At 47.9% G+C, this 18,580-nt stretch overlaps 1 protein-coding gene across 1 annotated transcript in view; it reads right to left on the bottom strand.

Annotated features, from left to right (window-relative positions):
* LOC106584376 (metalloprotease TIKI2) overlaps nt 1-18,580 on the bottom strand; it is a 101,009-nt gene that overhangs the window by 31,663 nt on the left and 50,766 nt on the right. Inside the window, exon 3 of the mRNA XM_014169612.3 lies at nt 9,854-10,000. Coding sequence (XP_014025087.1) covers nt 9,854-10,000 — 147 coding nt within the window. The remainder of the gene's footprint in view (nt 1-9,853; nt 10,001-18,580) is intronic.

Here is an 18,580-nt window from a genome sequence, read left to right as displayed (position 1 = left end):
AGGAGGTCAGATGGAACAGGGCTGTGCATGGGCTGTGCTTGAGAGAGAGAGAGAGAGAGGGGGAGAGAGCGAGCGAGAGAGAGAGAGAGACATAGAGAGAGAGAGAGAGAGAGAGAGAGAGAGAGAGAGAGAGAGAGAGAGAGAGAGAGAGAGAGAGAGAGATGTCTCTTGGGGTGTTAAAGACTGATTGCCCAGAGGGCCTTGTAAAGTACTGTATGATGTGTACTCCACTGTACTGTATGTTGTGGACACCTGTAGCTGCTGAACACACTGTGTCTGTTTGAGCTGCAGCACTAAAAGTCATGAGGAGGACTGGAGAGCTGCAAGCCAAGGGAGCATGGAAAGCTCCTAATCACGTACATGTGTGTGTCTGTGATGGGTTGCGCTGAGACATAGATGGGTCAGCTGTCGTACTCCTGTTAGCATGCAGTCTCTATCTCACACACTCCCCAAAAACACTCTCATCCTTCTCTCCCATCTCACACTCTCTTAATCTCCTCTCTCTGTCTGTCTCTCTGTCTCTCTCTCTTAATCTCCTCTCTCTCTCTGTCTCTCTCTCTTGCAGTGCATGCTGGGAGTTTTTTTGGAGTTTGAGTGTTTGGTGTGGAGGGCTCTGTCCTAACTAACTTTCTTTATTCTGGTCTTGGTCTTTTCTTTCCATTTTATTTTCTATGGTGAAGGGTTAATGCACTATTTGTTTTAGCGGTATCCACAGGTTTTTTCAAAGTTAGGGTGAAAGAGGACAGAGTTAGTTTCCTGGGGTTTGGTAGGTGTGGTGTGCTCGATGGCTTCTCAGCCTAGCGCGGTGGAGACGCTGTCGATACGGCATGGATTCAGGTGTGTTCCTGAGAATGGAGTTAAGGTGGAGGTGGTTCTGCTTGCAGTCGGTGAACAGGTCGGAGCTGAATTTATACATTCTGCTTCTAGAATGAACAAAGCTGGGTCCAGTCATACTAGAGATGGTGGGGTAGCGGAGGCTGGGTCTAGTCAGGCTAGAGATGGTGGTGTAGATGAGGCTGGATCTAGTCATGCTATGGATGGTGGTGTAGATGAGGCTGGGTCTAGTCAGGCTAGAGATGCTGGGGTAGGGGAGGCTGGGTCTAGTCATGCTAGAGATGGCGGTGTAGATGAGGCTGGGTCTAGTCATGCTAGAGATGGTGAGGTAGCGGAGGCTGGGTCTAGTCAGGCTAGAGATGGTGGGGTAGCGGAGGCTGGGTCCAGTCATGCTAGAGATGGTGGGGTAGCGGAGGCTGGGTCCAGTCATGCTAGAGATGGTGGGGTAGCGGAGGCTGGGTCTAGTCAGGCTAGAGATGGTGGTGTAGATGAGGCTGGGTCTAGTCATGCTAGAGATGGTGGGGTAGCGGAGGCTGGGTCTAGTCAGGCTAGAGATGGTGGTGTAGATGAGGCTGGGTCTAGTCAGGCTAGAGATGGTGGTGTAGATGAGCCTGGGTCTAGTCATGCTAGAGATGGTGGTGTAGATGAGGCTGGGTCCAGTCATGCTAGAGATGGTGGTGTAGATGAGGCTGGGTCTAGTCATGCTAGAGATGGTGGGGTAGCGGAGGCTGGGTCCAGTCATGCTAGAGATGGTGGGGTAGCGGAGGCTGGGTCCAGTCATGCTAGAGATGGTGGTGTAGATGAGGCTGGGTCTAGTCATGCTAGAGATGGTGGTGTAGATGAGGCTGGGTCTAGTCATGCTAGAGATGGTGGTGTAGATGAGGCTGGGTCTAGTCATGCTAGAGATGGTGGTGTAGATGAGGCTGGGTCTAGTCATGCTAGAGATGGTGGTGTAGATGAGGCTGGGTCTAGTCAGGCTAGAGATGGTGGGGTAGCGGAGGCTGGGTCTAGTCAGGCTAGAGATGGTGGGGTAGCGGAGGCTGGGTCCAGTCATGCTAGAGATGGTGGGGTAGCGGAGGCTGGGTCTAGTCAGGCTAGAGATGGTGGTGTAGATGAGGCTGGGTCTAGTCATGCTAGAGATGGTGGGGTAGCGGAGGCTGGGTCTAGTCAGGCTAGAGATGGTGGTGTAGAGGAGGCTGGGTCTAGTCAGGCTAGAGATGGTGGTGTAGATGAGGCTGGGTCCAGTCATGCTAGAGATGGTGGTGTAGATAAGGCTGGGTCTAGTCATGCTAGAGATGGTGGGGTAGCGGAGGTTGGGTCTAGTCATGCTAGAGATGGTGGGGTAGCTGATGCTGGGCCTAGTCATGCTATGGATGGTGGTGTAGATGAGGCTGGGTCTAGTCAGGTTATGCTAGTGGATGAGGAAAGTATAGTGGGGAAGTGTAAGAGACTAGGGGGGAGGAGGAGGGTGTCAAGCAGAAAAGGAAAAAGGGTGTGGTCAAAAGCACCATGGAACCTTTGCCTGGTGCTGGGGGGGAGGCCCTGACCAGAGATGAAGGGCAGGTGGTCAGGATAGGAGATGGAGAGGAGGAAAGTGAATCTGAGGAAGAGGACAATGACGAGTTATTTTTTTCAGACTCCTCTTCAATGGGTCCGGAGCTGACAGTCAGTCAAGCAGAAGGGTCAAAGTACACGTTGAGGGAACTGACAAGGTTCCTGAATGAGACCAAGGGGAAAAAAGTTAATCTTGAGTCTTTTTTTTCTGATCCAAGAAAGTTTGTATGATCAGCACAACATGCTTTGAAAAATGAGGGGCATGGTGTCCTCTCACCCAGGAAACGGTTTAGGTTGAGGAAGTGGGTCACAACAGTGCATAAGGGTCTACCTTCAGACACTGTTTAGATGTATAGTTTCTTTCTGGCACTGGGGCTTTGTGAGCATTGCTATTGGTCTCTTTCTTTGCTGGCTTTTCTCACACTTCTTATGGAGACTCTTCGGGTAGGATCGCTCAATATAAATGGCGCCAGAGATGCGGGAAAGTGGAGTGTGTTGGGTGAATATGCAAAACAAAAAAAAGTACAGGTGTTGTTTCTGCAGGACACGCATAGTGATGTGTTGAATGAAGTCGATTGGGGGCTCTGGTGAAAAGGGGCAAGTGTGTTGAGCCATGGGACAAATTTTAGTGCAGGGGTGGCAATCCTTTTTGTACTGGGTCTGTCTGTAAATATTTGCTCCTCAAAGGAGGTGTGCAGGGGTAGGCTGCTTGTTGTCTTTATAAATGTGTATGCGCCTAACATAGGGAGAGAGAGGGAGGTTCTATTTGGGAGTCTTAGACAGGAACTCTCACAGGTAGCGCCTGAGGAGACGCTGGTGGTCGGAGGGGACTGGAACTGTACAATCGATTTTACGAAAGACAGAAATGGGGAAGAGCCTCATTCAGTGTCAGTGGGAGTGTTATGGGACATCATTAATAAGTTCGACCTAGTGGATGTTTGGAGAACTAAACATCCCAACACAAGACAGTATACATGTGTCACGTCCTGACCATAGTAAGTGGTTATTTTCTATGGTAGAGTAGGTCAGGGCGTGACAGGGGGTGCTTGTCTATGTTTTGTATTTCTATGTTCAGTTTCTAGTTTTGTATTTCTATGTTGTTGTTTTTTGTATGATCTCCAATTAGAGGCAGCTGGTCGTCGTTGTCTCTAATTGGAGGTCATATTTAGGTTGATGTCTGTCCCACCTGTTTTTGTGGGCGATTATTTGTGAGTAGTGTTTGTTTCTCCTCTGCGTCACGGTTTGTTATTTTGTAGATTTCAGTTATTTGATGTATTGCATAGTTTTCACGGATTAAATAAATATGTGGAACGAAACACACGCTGCACTTAGGTCCGATCCTTTCGACAGCCATGACAGAATCACCCACCACCAAGGGACCAAGCAGCGTGATATGGAGCTATGGACAATTAAAGAGATAAGGAGGAGTATATCTTGGGTTTTGGAGGAGTTAGGGGCAGGAGAGGAGCGCCTCCCAGGGGAACAGGTATTGGACAAGTGTCGTGGCCTACCGGGGAGGAACGAGAGGCACCCCCAAAAAATGTTTTTGGGGGGGCACACGGGTAGTTTGGCTGGGCCAGGGGTGAGACCTGAGCCAACTACCGTGCTTATTTTGGTGAGCATGTGCCTGCCTCTCGCACTCTCTCTCCAGTGCGCCTCCATAGCCCAGTACGTCCTGTGCCTGTTTCTCGCACTCTCTCTCCAGTGCGCCTCCATAGCCTGGTACGTCCCGTGCCTGCTCCTCACACTCTCCCTCCAGTGCGCCTCCATAGTCCAGTACGTTCGGTGCCTGCTCCTCGCACTCGTCCTCCAGTAAGCCTCCATAGCCCAGTATGGCCGGTGCCTGCTTTGAGCACTCGGTCCTCAGTGCGTCTCCCCAGTCCGGTGAGACCTGTTCCAGCTCCACGAAGAAAGCCTCCAGTGATAATCGATGGTCCGAAACCTGTAGAGATGATCCATGGCACGAAGCCTCTAGTGATGATCCATGGCCCGGAGCCTGTAGGGATGTTCCATGGCACGAAGCCTCCAGAGGTAATCCATGGCCCGGAGCCTGTAGGGATAATCCATGGCAAAAAGCCTGTAGGGATTATCCATGGTCCGGAGCCTGTAGGGATAATCCATGGCACGAAGCCTATAGGGATAATCCATGGCCCGGCACCTGTAGAGATGATCCATGGCACGAAGCCTCCAGTGATGATCCATGGCACGGAACCTGTAGAGATGATCCATGGCAAGGAGCCTGCAGAAACGGTCCCTAGTCTGGAACCTACAACGACGCTCTCCAGTCCGGAGCCTCCAGCGACACTCCCCAGTCCGGAGCCTCCAGCGACGCTCCCCAGTCCGGAGCCTCCAGCGACGCTCCCCAGTCCGGAGCCTCCAGCGACGGTCCGCAGTCCGGAGCCTCCAGCGACGCTCCCCAGTCCGGAGCCTCCAGCGACGCTCCCCAGTCCGGAGCCTCCAGCGACGCTCCCCAGTCCGGAGCCTCCAGCGACGCTCCCCAGTCCGGAGCCTCCAGCGATGGTCCGCAGTCCGGAGCCTCCAGCGACGCTCCCCAGTCCGGAGCCTCCAGCGATGGTCCGCAGTCCGGAGCCTCCAGCGATGGTCCCCAGTCCGGAGCCTCCAGCCACGGTCCGCAGTCCGGAGCCTCCAGCGACGGTCCGCAGTCCGGAGCCTCCAGCGACGCTCCCCAGTCCGGAGCTTCCAGCGATGGTCCGCAGTCCGGAGCCTCCAGCGACGGTCCGCAGTCCGGAGCCTCCAGCGACAGTCCGCAGTCCGGAGCCTCCAGCGACAGTCCGCAGTCCGGAGCCTCCAGCGACGCTCCCCAGTCCGGAGCCTCCAGCGACGCTCCTCAGTCCGGAGCCTCCAGCGACGCTCCTCAGTCCGGAGCCTCCAGCGACACTCCTCAGTCCGGAGCCTCCAGCGACGCTCCCCAGTCCGGAGCCTCCAGCGACGCTCCCCAGTCTGGAGCCTCCAGTGACACTCCCCAGTCCGGAGCCTCCAGCGACGGTCCGCAGTCCGGAGCCTCCAGTGACGCTCCCCAGTCCGGAGCCTCCAGCGACGGTCCACAGTACGGAGCCTCCAGCGACGCTCCCCAGTCCGGAGCCTCCAGCGGCGACCGGCAACACAGAGCCTCCGGCGACGATCTACAGTCCGGTGGTACAGAAGCAGAGGGATCAGCGGGTGGAGCTGGGGTTACGCCCCGAACCCGAGCCGCCCCCCCGGGGGATGCGCTGAATAAGAAGGTTCTGGGTACTGCACCTGAGCTCCCCATAGACATTAGTCACCCACCCTACCCTCCCTTTGTGTTTTTTTTTTTGTTGGGGGGGGGGGGGGGGTTTGTTGTTTGGGGGGGTTTTGTTGTTTTGTGTAGGTGCGGTTGGAGTCCGCACCTTTGGGGGGGTACTGTCACGTCCTGACCATAGTAACTGGTTATTTTCTATGGTAGAGTAGGTCAGGGCGTGACAGGGGGTGTTTGTCTATTATTTTGTATTTCTATGTTCAGTTTCTAGTTTTGTTTTTCTATGTTGGTTTTGTTTGGTATGATATCCAATTAGAGGCAGCTGGTCGTCGTTGTCTCTAATTGGAGGTCATATTTAAGTTGATGTTTGTCCCACCTGTTTTTGTGGGTGATTATTTGTGAGTAGTGTTTGTTTCTCCTCTGCGTCACGGTTTGTTATTTTGTAGATTTCAGTTATTTGATGTATTGCATAGTTTTCATGGATTAAATAAATATGTGGAACGAAACACACGCTGCACTTTGGTCCGATCCTTTCGACAGCCGTGACAACATGGGTGAAGGTTTTTGGGGCTAGGGTGAGTGCAGCCCGACTTGATCGGTTTTACATGTCCAGGAATCGGAGCAATAGGCTGTTGGGTGCTACCATTCTCCCGGTGGGGTTTTTGGATCACCACATAACCATGGCTCGGCTGTCTATTTCACCAGGTCCCCGGCAGGCATTCTATTGAAAGTTTAATGTAAAGCTCTTACAAGATGCCACTTTTTGCTCAGGTTTCCAGACCTTTTGGGAAAGGTAGGGGCAGCGAAGAGAGGAGTATGAGTCTCTGAGTCAATGGTGGGATTTGGGGAAAGTCCTAATTTAGCTGAATTACGTAGGGACCTGGGTAGTTTTTTCCAGGTTAAAGCAAAGGGAGCACTTGTAAGAGCTAGGTTCTCCATGCTCAAGGAGATGGATGCTCCCAGCTCCTTCTTCTTTGGTTTGGAAAGACAGAGTGGTGAAGCCAAGCGTATGCATTGTCTACGGCTGTCTGATGGGCGGGTGACCTCTGTGGTGGGGGAGATGCGGGAGCGGACTGTGGAGTTTTATACTGAGTTGTATAGGGCAGAAGTGTGTGATCCTATGTGTGCTCAGGTCTTGTTTGCAGGACTCCCTAAGCTCTCTCTGGAACAGAGGGATGAAATGGACATTCCTCTGTTGTCCCATGAACTGGCAGAGGCCGTAACCCAGATGTCCCCTGGTCGTGCACCGCAGACCTGCTCGCAGACCTGCAACACAAGCTGGTGGACTTTTTCTGGTCGGGCCATCACTGGCTGAGGGCGGCAGTGTTGTACATGACCGTCCACGAAGGAGGACAGGGCCTGGTGGAACTGGAGAGCAGGATGGCTGCTTTCCGGCTAAAGGCGGTGCGGAGACTGCTGTACCATACTGATGTTGGCTGGAGGGAACCAGCATGTGCATTGCTGAGGAGAGCTGGCAGGTTAGGGTTGGACCAGCAGCTGTTCCTCATGAAGCTGGGTACAGCAGGTCTCTCAGATTTTTACTCTGCAGTGCTGAGGGCCTGGCAGCTGCTAAGGCCCACACGAGAAGGGGGTGTGGAGCCTGGGCTGTGGGTGTGGGAGGAGCCTATTTTCCACAACCCAATCATCCTTTTGAGATCGGTTCAGTCGGCCACCCTGCAGAGGCAACTGATGGCATCGAGTTTACAAAGGCTGGGTGACCTGCGACTGCTGGGAGAGGAGGGGTGGAAAATCCCGGAAGTCTTGGCACAACAAACAGGAATAATGTCTTTTAGGCTGCTGGAGAGATTCCTGGAGGAGGTCCAGGAGGCACTGTCTGAGGGGGGTGTTTGAGCGGCCAAAGGGGGAGGGGCCACCAATGTTTCCGCCACTGCAGGTGATGGCAGAGACTGGGGACTGGCAAGGGGGTCTGGAGGACTTGTTAGATTTTAACACTCCGAGCTTGGGGGAGTTTGAAGGGGTGGGAGGTAAAGCCCTCTACAACCTCTACAACCAACATTTGGAGCCTAACAGGAGTGTATGTGGGGCGGAGAGTATGGTGGGTTTTAGATGGAGGGGGCTCTACAAACCCCCAGTACCAAAGAGGTCAGGGGACCTCCAGTGGAGTGTTCTTCATGGAGCCCTGGCCACTAACAGCTGGTTGGCACGGGTTGAACCAGGAATCGGGCAGGGGTGTCCTTTCTGTGTATTGAAAGAAACTGTGATTCGTGTGTTTTCTGTGTGCACCAGGTTAATGCCATTAATGTCTCTGTTGGAATGACTGTGTGAGAGGTTGGGGGTGGTTTTTACTGTTGGGATGTTTATAATGGGGTACAAGTACTCTAATAAGGAGAAGGCCAAATGTGTTTTGTTGAATTTTCTGTTTGCTCAGGCGAAGTTGGCTATTTGGCTAACAAGGAGGAACAGGGTCATAACAGACCCTTTACTAGTGTTTAATGGGACGGTCTCTGCGCGCCTTAGGGTTGAGTTTGACTTCTATAGAATGATAAGTGTAGAGATGTTTCAGGAGATATGGTGTGTTGGGGAAGATTTTTTGGATATACGGTTGTAGAAGTGGTGTGTTTTTTGGGGAATTGTGATGTTGTTTTGTATCATGTGGTAGATGGAAAGGTGAGTATGGTACATGTATGCAGTACATGATATATTTAGGTGTTTTATTTTTAAGGGGGGTGGTGAGTTTTTAAATGAAATGAGAATGTTTCATTAAAGAAAGACAAAAAGTCAAAGTCTCTCTCTCTCTAGCAATCTGTCTACTCTCTTGCAAGATCTGGTTTTCATGGCACGTAGTAATGTGGTTAAACACATGATTATTGGTGTATATGACATTGTGTTTAACCAAGGACATTAACCATATTTACTTTTTGATACAGCTCTGATCTCTCCTATATCATGTATCTTTACAACTCCTCTCCTTCCTCTTTCTAAATACCTTTTTCCCTTATATCCCCCTCTCTCTCTTTCTCTCGTGACTCTTCTTTCTCAATTTTGCTCTTTCTCTCTTTCCTCTTTCATTCTTTCTTTCTTGTTTTATTCTCTCTCTCTCTCTCTGTCTCTGTCTCGCTCTCTCTGTCTCTCTCTGTCTCCCTCTCTCTCTCTCTCTCTGTTTCTCTCTCTGTTTCTCTCTCTCTAGGACTGGTGGGTCCTGTGGGACTGGAGTGTGAGTGTCTAGGCTAAAGAAGGAGAAGCAGAGAGGACGGGGGACGGGGTAAAGAGAAGGGGAGGGAGCTCCATCGGTTCTCTGATGAATGAGGACCGCTAGAGCGTTTAATGAAAACAGAGAAAAAAGAGGTGGCCAGTTGGAGGGGGGGTGAACCACATGCAGATAACTTATCACAGGAAAGCCCATTAGCTGCACTCTATCCTGACCGCTCAGGAAATGTGAAATGACAGGGAAACATTTCCTCCCTTCCTCACTCCTGGTTGCAGCCCTGGCCAGGGCCTCCTTCTGCATTCTCTCTTTGAACGTCCTAATTGCTCTACACCCTCTGGTGGATTGGCCTGCTCTGCTACGGCTGAGGCGGAGGAATGAGTAGGGCCCTCCGTGTTGAAATCCATTAACCTCTCCCGCCTGCGGCCCATCAGGCCCCCAGTAGATGAAGACTGAGCTGGGAGAGCAAGGGGCTGGGGATTACTGTCCATTTATCAGGGAACACCTGCTACTCCGGTAGAAAGTTCATAAGGCCTGCCATAGATCAGCACAGCCAGGCACCGCCATCAACCATTAGATAGTTATAGCATGTGGTATGGAATGTTAATATGTGTTATTATTAGATAAAGACCCAAGGCTCACTGGTCTGATTTAGCGGAGGGACACAGGAGACAACTGTCGGAGACATGGTCTTTAGGGGCCAAGGATACAGAATAGAATGTCTTATTCCATCATTTGTCTGGCCGTAATAATACACCTGTGAAGGTAAAGTGATGTAATATGCTGAAACGATCCTAATTAGACGTTGCTGATGTCGTGATCACAGATGATCATGTGTGTGCCATCAGTCTGACAACATACATAATGGTACAGTGTTCATGAATGTTGAAATATGACTATAGTGTGGGGTCATAGTAAGTCACTCCTCTAAGTCTGGGCTTGATTGTTAGTTCAATCGGCTGTGTTAGTGCTGGATAGAAACAAAAGCCTGCTGGAAGAAACAAAAGGATGGAATAACATGGCTTTAGCCCCTTTCCGTCTTCCAGCAATGGTGGATGTACCTGTGAGGTGTCGTGGTTGAAGATGATGGAGCTGAGGTCTCCACAGTTGTAGTGTGTGATGAGGTCCTCGGTGGTGTAGGAGCCCTGCAGACTGCCTGCTCTCACACTCTCATGCTGCAGCAGGGTCTGGTTCAGGGCAAACAGCACCTGCAGAGGGAGGAACTGTTAGGGACTTGGCAGTGTGAACAATGACAAGTTAACAGCACACTGTTAAAGTCTCATTTTGTTGTGGCTCACACTAACACAGGCATACTGTAGTGGAATTGTATGATGGATAGTTTATAGAAGTTTCTTTCCATTAGTTTCCTAACGTTGCCCATCATGTGCAGACTGGCTAAAACAGACCACAAGAGGCATGGCAGAGCTCCATTTTCTCCACTTCTCCTCTCTCAGGGAAAAAGAAGGGAGAGCGGAAAAGAGGGAGACTGTCCCTTTAAAAATGGCTCTCTCAGGGCCTCAGCACCATAAATTTACAGCCCCCATTAAAATAAAAAGTAAACCCTCTTTAGAGAGAATTTATGGCGTGCAGCAGCCAGCGGGAGCTGCGACACTGCAGCTGTCCCAGACACCAGTGGTTAACAGTCCCAGCTCCCGCCCCCTCAATCCCACGGCCGCCTCTGACTGGCCTGGCAGGCCCCAGCCAGCTGTCAATCAGGGATAAGTGTTCTGACAGGAGCGCTAGGTGGAGGGCGTGAGGAACAGAGTGGTTTACTCAGGGTACAGTAGATTGAGTTTCACACCGTCTCACATTCCGCCCACTAACACATTCATGTCCTATGGTGGTGCGGTCAGTTGATTTGCACCCTTGATTACGTACGTATGACTGCATGTTACATCACCGCTGGTAACTCCTAAACCTAATTGCCTCCACCAGGGTTTGTAAAGGAAAGTGATGGCTATACCGTAAATACTGATGGTTGACATCCCGACCACATGATTTGTGTGTAGGCTTAAGGCCTACAGCTGCACAACTGATCTACCCTAAGTCAACACACTGGTTATATGTAATAATTCAAAAAATGATGTTATGTTTTTGCAATCACTTATTGAACTCATAAATGCCTTATTGTATTGTCTTTTTGAATGTTGCTTCAACTGTTTGTTATCTTAACAATGAGCTGAGGACACCCTAGTTCTAAGCTAAATCTTTGACTCTTCTTTCTCAATTTTGCTTGAGAAATGTTTCTCTCTTTTCTCTCTCTCTCTCTCTCTCTCTCTCTCTCTCTCTCGTAGTCTGAGGTCATTGTATTTGCTAACCAGTCTTCCAGGCGGTGCCTTAGTAGTGTGCCTCTGTTCTAATGAGGGGAGACAACACTAGAGAGCTGACAGCATGGATGCCTCTCTCTCCCTTTTTCCCTCTTGCTCCCTCCCTTCTTCCCTCCCTCAGTCCACTCTTTAACCTCTTCTCATATTTCCCATTGCATGCAAGCAACCCCAGGACCTCACCCAGCCTTTCTCACTGCAAAGAGAGCAGTGAGCAATCTTATTTATTTTATTAGACGTGTTTCACAGAATCTATTTTCAGCCAAGGACCCAGCGCCGTGCTGTCATCCTGCCAAAGCGGTAATCCCAAAATGGGCCTTGATCAAACCTGCGGCCTTAACGGTTAGTGCTGAGCAATGTCGTTTTTTTTAAACATTGAAGGCATTATGACATATATTATTTTAGAGCTTTTTAATGGAAAGTCCAAAGGCCAAAATAGTGAACATTCAATTGCCAAAACATTGAAAATATTCCATTGTCTCTGTCACAGTGTTGTCCACAAGTACATTATTTTTATAAGAAACATTAATTGTTTGCATAGTCAACTTACACACAGCTCTGACACACACACTTATCCCACCAGACATGCCACCAGGGGTCTTTTCATAGTCCCCAAATCCAGAACAAATTCAAGAAAATGTTCAGTATTATATAGAGTTCTTATTGCATGGAACTTCCTTCCATCTTATATTGCTCAAATAAACAGCAAACCTGGTTTCAAAAAACAGATAAAGCAGCACCTCGCGGCACAACGCCTCTCCCCTATTTGACCTAGATAGTTTGTGTGTACTGTATTGATATGTAGGCTACGTGTGCTTTTAAAAATGTATGTAGTTCTGTCCTTGAGCTGTTCTTGTCTAATGATGTTTTGTGTGGACCCCAGGAAGAGTAGCTGCTGGCTAATGGGGATCCTAATAAAATACCAAATACAAAAATACCAAATATTGTTCCTGCTGTGATGATTCACCATCTTCATATAATGTTTTCATAATTTATCTTCAGATCTTTGCCAATAAGCTTAGGCCTTCCAGTAGCCTATGCAAATTAGGGAGCCAAATTAAGGACTCTCTCATCAATACGATTTGGTAGGCTATACTTACTGACTGACAATGCAATACAATGGACATATAACGGAATTTACTAATGTAACCATGGTTCTACTAATTCCTGAAGACTGTCAATATGGTTGAAAGCATGAATCCAACATCCCTCGCGCTCCGCGTAGTTCGAGTAATAATAACAAGAAATTCATGCTAGTGACGTGACAGCATGGGAGGATGTGCCCCCACGGTTCATATAAAACCGTACATCAGACCACGCACTCAGAGAATTTTCTCACCCAAAGATTCCGAGTGACAGGAAAGTACTGACGGTCTACCAGGTATTCGTAGAACCATAGTTACATTCGTAACTTCCGTTCTACTTCATACCTTTCAGAACGTCAGTACGGTGAAAGTATGGATGAGTCATACCAACAAGGTTGCGAGGAATTGCACTACTAACCTCTGATTAATGCACCTGTGACACTGGAAGAATGGCAGACCCCATGGTGTGGCAGGATGCGACGTTGACCTTTTAAAATCTTGAGAACGTGCAGGGCGACGACCAGGTAGCAGTTGCGCATAACTCATTCAGGGGATGCCTCTCAGTGCAGTCCAGGATGTGGCTACACTTCTGGTCGAGTGACATATCACACCTTCTAGGACAGGGAGCCCTACACCCTTTTAGGCCTGAGTGATGACATCCACAACCCAGTGTGAAAGCCACTGCTTGGACAATGCAAGGCCTTTTGACTTACCACTGAAGCACAGAAACAACTGGTCTGACTTCCTGTAGTGCGCCGAGGCTTGCATATAACGTTTGAGAGAACGGACTGGACACAGGAGATTTGCTCGCTCGTCCTCCTCCGCATTCTGGAGAGGAGGGGGGCAGTAGGCCAGCTCGATGGCTTGATTGATGTGAAGGGGTGATAAAACAGGCAAAAAGGCTGGATTGGGCCATAAGGTCACAGCTAGGTCATCTACCTTCCATCGTAGGCAGACAGGACTCATAGAGAGCATGTGGAGCTCACTCACATGTTTCACTGATGAAATAGCTAAGAGGAAAGCTGTTTCCAGAGAGAACCATTTTATGTCCGGCTCCTCCGTATGCTTGGTAGGGAGGGTTTGTCAAAGCCTCCAAAACTAGTGTCAGATCCCAGGATTTCGTGAGGACACCCCTGAGGGGATGCAGACGGTGGACATCGTCCTTCCGCTTTCTCAGCATACATTTGTCATCAGACATTGGGGCTTGGGCAAGCCAGACTTGGCAATGAGTCACAACTAGGATGGACATCAGTCTGCCTAGCAAACACTTGAAGAGATGTGTCATTCAGGTTGCAGAGGTCCAGGTCTGTGTGCTCCGGCTGTTGCATCCTGTTCTGTGCTAGCATGAGCACTGAGAGAGAGATCGCAATTCGGGCCATGCGAGCCGTTGTGTCGTAGGCCCATGACAGTAGCTCATCTGTGGCCCTGCAGGTCTGGGGCAGCTGGCATCATCTTTCAGGATTTCATCTGGGGAGAGCATCGGCTCTTCTATGTATTCATCCACCATAGGCATATGGTCCAGCCCATGTTGTTTTGCATTGCACATGGCAGATAGCATCCTACTATCCTTGCTGTGGTGGGTAAGAGCCCGCGGGTCAGCCCAGCTTTGCTAAAGGATAGCTGCAGGGGCTGTGGCTTCAGGGTCATCAAGCTTAGCTAAGGTCGCACGCAGGACAGCAAGTAGTGAGGCAGATCTTTTTTCTGACCCATCTTCAGCATTGAGACTAAATGGGCCCACAACACTGGTTGGCACCTCCTTCGCCATGTTGGACTTGTCATCATCCTGGTCACTAAAGTGCCGGTTGTATGCCCGAGTGGAGAGCAGGTCATCCTCATGGCTATCTGAGTCCTCTGTTCCGTCCCCCATATTGAAGGGAGTGCTAGAAGACCCTCAACTCTGGCTAGCCGCGCTTCCCTCACCTTCACAGGCAGGATGGCGCAGTAAATGCAGGCATCAGTAAGGAGCTCACGCAGGTGGCCAACGCCTAGGCAGGCGGGGCACAGCTAAAGACCATCTTCTACTTGTAGTTCAGCTCCACAAGAGGAGCAGCTATGCATGCCCAGCATCATGGTGATGTGGTGTTCTCTCAGCTCAGAATGTGAAGAAAAAATTATATAATATAAATAGTAAATATTTCTTATGCAATATACTAATTAATCAAATGAACTAATATAATAGTAACCGGAGACTGGTATTACAACAGCTACCACAATACACAGTAAAGGTAGAGAGTTACAATAATCTTGCAGGAGTTGTACAGCACCCGCCAAATAATTTTGGGTGAGGCTAGCTAAGACCACAGGGCTGGAGCAGGAGAGATATCATGTTTAAACGTAGGCTTATTTATGCGAAACAAGCACGAATGGCCGTTGTTTGGTAAGCCAAGCTGACAACACACAGTGGCAGCTAGGTGGAGTTGGTAAACTAGCTAGGTAGCTAGCTAGCTAGCTTGTAGCATGCCAGTAATACCAGGAGAGAGGGATGACTAGGGGAGGAAATCCGAATCTCACGTGTCATAGCTGGCTAGACTAACAACCTTCCTAGACGTGATTATCTAGAGAAGTGACCCGTTCACGTTTTAAACAGTCAAAGGACGACTAGTGCCTGGTGGCCTCGATAACGAGCACCGCAGTGGAGGATAGCTCAACAAGGTTAGCACCGGAGTACGGTGGCAGCACAAGACAAGGAAGCTCAATATCCTCCTATAAAAGGGATAGCTATGGGAGAGCTGTCACACAGCCTTGGAGGGCAAATTTCATGCTCTGACCCACAGGTTACAGGCTGTTGTTGACAGACTGACAGTACGCACAACTCCCACTAGAGTTTAGCTTACCCTACCGGGACCTGGGAAGGTGCAATCTGAAAAATGGGAGCAGCGAACCAGTCAACTTGTGCAATACAGCTAAGCTAACTTTGCGAGAAGAAATAAGAGACAGTGCGTGGTCTGACATATGGTTTTATATGAACTGTGGGGTGCGGGGTGTCCTCCCACGCTGTCACGTCACCGGCATGACTTTGTTGCTATTATTACTGGACCTGCGCGAAGCGCGAGGGATATAATCCATACTTTCAACTGTACTGACGATCTGAAAGGTATGACATAGAACCACGTTGCATGATTTATGAATGGCAAAGGGATATGCGAAAAAAAATGTCAGTAAACAATAATTAGGTTATTGGATTTTGACTCATCGTTACCAGATCATGCTCTCGCTCCCTCCTCCGTGTAAAGAAATTTGACTGCAACTAGAGATCTGTATATAATGAAGAGATGCTCATGTCTCTGCCCTAACAATGAGAATCTTCCAAGTTTTGGTCCAAAATAAGCCCATAGAAACAATTTTGGCGAGAGTGAAATCTCTCACTTCGCCCTGTCATTGCTTGCTTTGTGACTGACAGGCACCTATCCTATCCATTTTATTGAATCTTTATTTAACTAGGCAAGTCAGTTAAGAACAAATTGTTATTTACAATGATGGCCTGCCTAAAGCCAGAAGCCCTCCTGTGGGGGCATGGTCTGGGATAAAAAATGTAAAATAAATACAATATAAATATAGGGCAAAACACACATCACAACAAGAGAGACAACACTACATAAAGAGAGACCTAAGACGACAACAAGGCAGCAACACGTGACAACACAACATGGTAGCAACATAACAACAACATGGTACTGTAGCAACACAACATGGTAGCAGCACAAAACATGGTACAAACATTATTGGGCACAGACAGCAACACAAAGGGCAAGAAGGTAGAGACAACAATACATCACACAAAGCAGCCACAACTGTCAGTAAGCATGTCCATGATTGGGTCTTGAATGAAGAGATTGAGATACAACTGTCCAGTTTGAGTGTTTGTTGAGGCTCGTTCCAGTCGCTAGCTACCTCCATAAATCGGTAGAAGATGCATATCGTTTATTTTAGCGGGAGAGGGTTCGACGAACTAGCGAATTGAAACTGCATGAAAAGTGGAAAATGTAGCCGACTGAAAATGTTTGTGTAACTGGCTATTTGGCCGACAGCCAGCACGAATGAAATACACTGCTCTCATGTCCACATTGGGTAGATGTCAATAGAAAAATAGGAAATTACTATGAAATAATAAAATAGTTGTGTATATTACTTAGTTTTTTTTGATTACTTTATTATTTTTAATTCCTTAGTCATCATCTAATCTCTGTTCAGACAGTAGCAGCCAGCCAGCCAGCCATCTCTGTGTGCTCCCCATACTGTACTGTCTTTAGTCATCCTATTTAGCTAGCCTGCCTAAGTGTGCTGGAGAGCTGTCTGACTAAATCATTTTACTAGTTCTTCAAAGTAGATGAGGTATACTTTCACAAACTGTCTCTATCCTTCTTTCTCATCATTGTTGTGTACATTCCTCTCTCACACTTTTACGCCTTACGTAGCCGGAAAGAACAGGCACAATGGATTGTGGTCATTATATTAGCTTATCATCAAGGACATCAACCACCCAAGCCACTGCCTGTTCACCCCGCTATCATACAGAAGGCGAGGTCAGTACAGGTGCATCAAAGCTGGGACTGAGAGACTCCAGGCCATCAGACTGTTAAACAGCCATCACTAGCACATTAGTTGCCTATAGGCATTGACTAGAAATCACTGAACACTTTAAGTAATGGAACACTAGTCATTTTAATAATGTTTACATGTCTGGCATTACTCATCTCATATGTATATACTGTATTCTATACTATTCTACGGTATCAGTCACTTAATGTTTACATATCTTGCATTACTCATCTCATATGTATATACTGTATGCTATACTATTCTACAGTATCTTAGTCCGTTCTGCTCTGACATCGCTCGTCCATATATGTATATACCGTAATTTCCGGACTATAAGCCGCAACTTTTTTCCCACGCTTTGAACCTCGAGGCTTAAACAATGACGCGGCTAATATATGGATTTTTCCCGCTTTCAATTTTTTTTGAAAGGAGATGACAGTGGTTTCAGTGCACAGGAGGAGGAAGCTAGTGACCAATGACTTTCTTGGTAGGCTACTGTTTACTGCAATTTTTTACATTTTTTGTTACAAGCCGTGTTTCGTTAAAGCCTATTTATTTTTGTTACAAGCCGTGTTTCGTTAAGCCTATTTATTTTTGTTACAAGCTGTGTTTCGTTAAAGCCTATTTATTTTTGTTACAAGCCGTGTTTCGTTAAAGCCTGTGTAAAGTTCATTTGTTTCAATGTACCGGTAGGCACCTGCGGCTTATAGACATGTGCGGTTTATTCATGTTAAAAATAATACTTATTTAAAAATTCAGTGGGTGCGGCTTATATTCAGGTGCGCTCAATAGTCTGGAAATTACGATAGTCTTAATTCATTCCTACTTAGATTTGTGTGTATTGCGTATATCTTGTGTCATTTGTTAGATATTACTTGTTAGATATTACTGCACTGTCGGAACTAGAAGCACAAGCATTTCGCTACACCTGCAATAACATCCGCTAATCATGTGTACATGACCAATAACATTTGATTTGATTTTATTGGCACATTTCTGGGCTGAACTAGGTTGAATATTTGCTTACTGAAAACTACAACTCCCTTCAGCCCAGCGTCCCACATAGTTCTTGACTTGATTTCTATCCTGAATGATTTGATTTCTCCTGTCACATTCTTCTTCGTCAGATGATAAAGAAAAATCATTGTCGGACCAAAACGCAGCGGGGTTATGTGCACTCATCTTCTTTTATTAAATTGGCAAAGAAGGAAAAACCAAAATAAACACGTACACAAAACACAATGACGAAGAACAGGCCGGTAAGGCATTAAGGCTATACCTAGCACAATCTCCCACAAACTACCAACACAAACACATATCTATATATAGGACTCTCAATCAGAGGCAACAAGAAACACCTGCCTTCAATTGAGAGTCCAACACCCAATGACCTAAACAAAGAAATACTAATACTAGAATGAACATAGCCCAAAACCCGGAAATAATAAATCAAACACCCTTCTAAACAACCAACCACCCCGAACCACATAAAACAAATACCCCCTGCCACGTCCTGACCAAACTACAATACAAATAACCCCTATTACTGGTCAGGAAGTGACATCTCCCTAGAGTAACGTTGCGTGGGGTTCACAAAAAAATTACAAACTAAATGGAATTCAAGTAATTGAACCATCGTTGGTCAATTAGTTGTTTAATAACCGAAACCCCTCTGAAATGTTGGTTAATCGCTCAGCACTAATAACCGCAAATATGCTTTCATTCCCCCGCACACCTCATACCTCACCAGGAAATTCCAGGACCCCCCGCCGGCTCCATAATGACAATCCCTCACATATTTATTTCTATATCGTGTGCTTGCTTTATTGTTTTCATTTTT

The sequence above is a fragment of the Salmo salar genome, chromosome 23, assembly GCF_965601325.2.
Source record: "Salmo salar chromosome 23, fSalSal1, whole genome shotgun sequence".
NCBI lineage: Eukaryota > Metazoa > Chordata > Actinopteri > Salmoniformes > Salmonidae > Salmo > Salmo salar.
The sequence above is the reverse complement of the archived record's forward strand: the minus strand, read 5'-3'. Positions and strand labels throughout refer to the sequence as shown.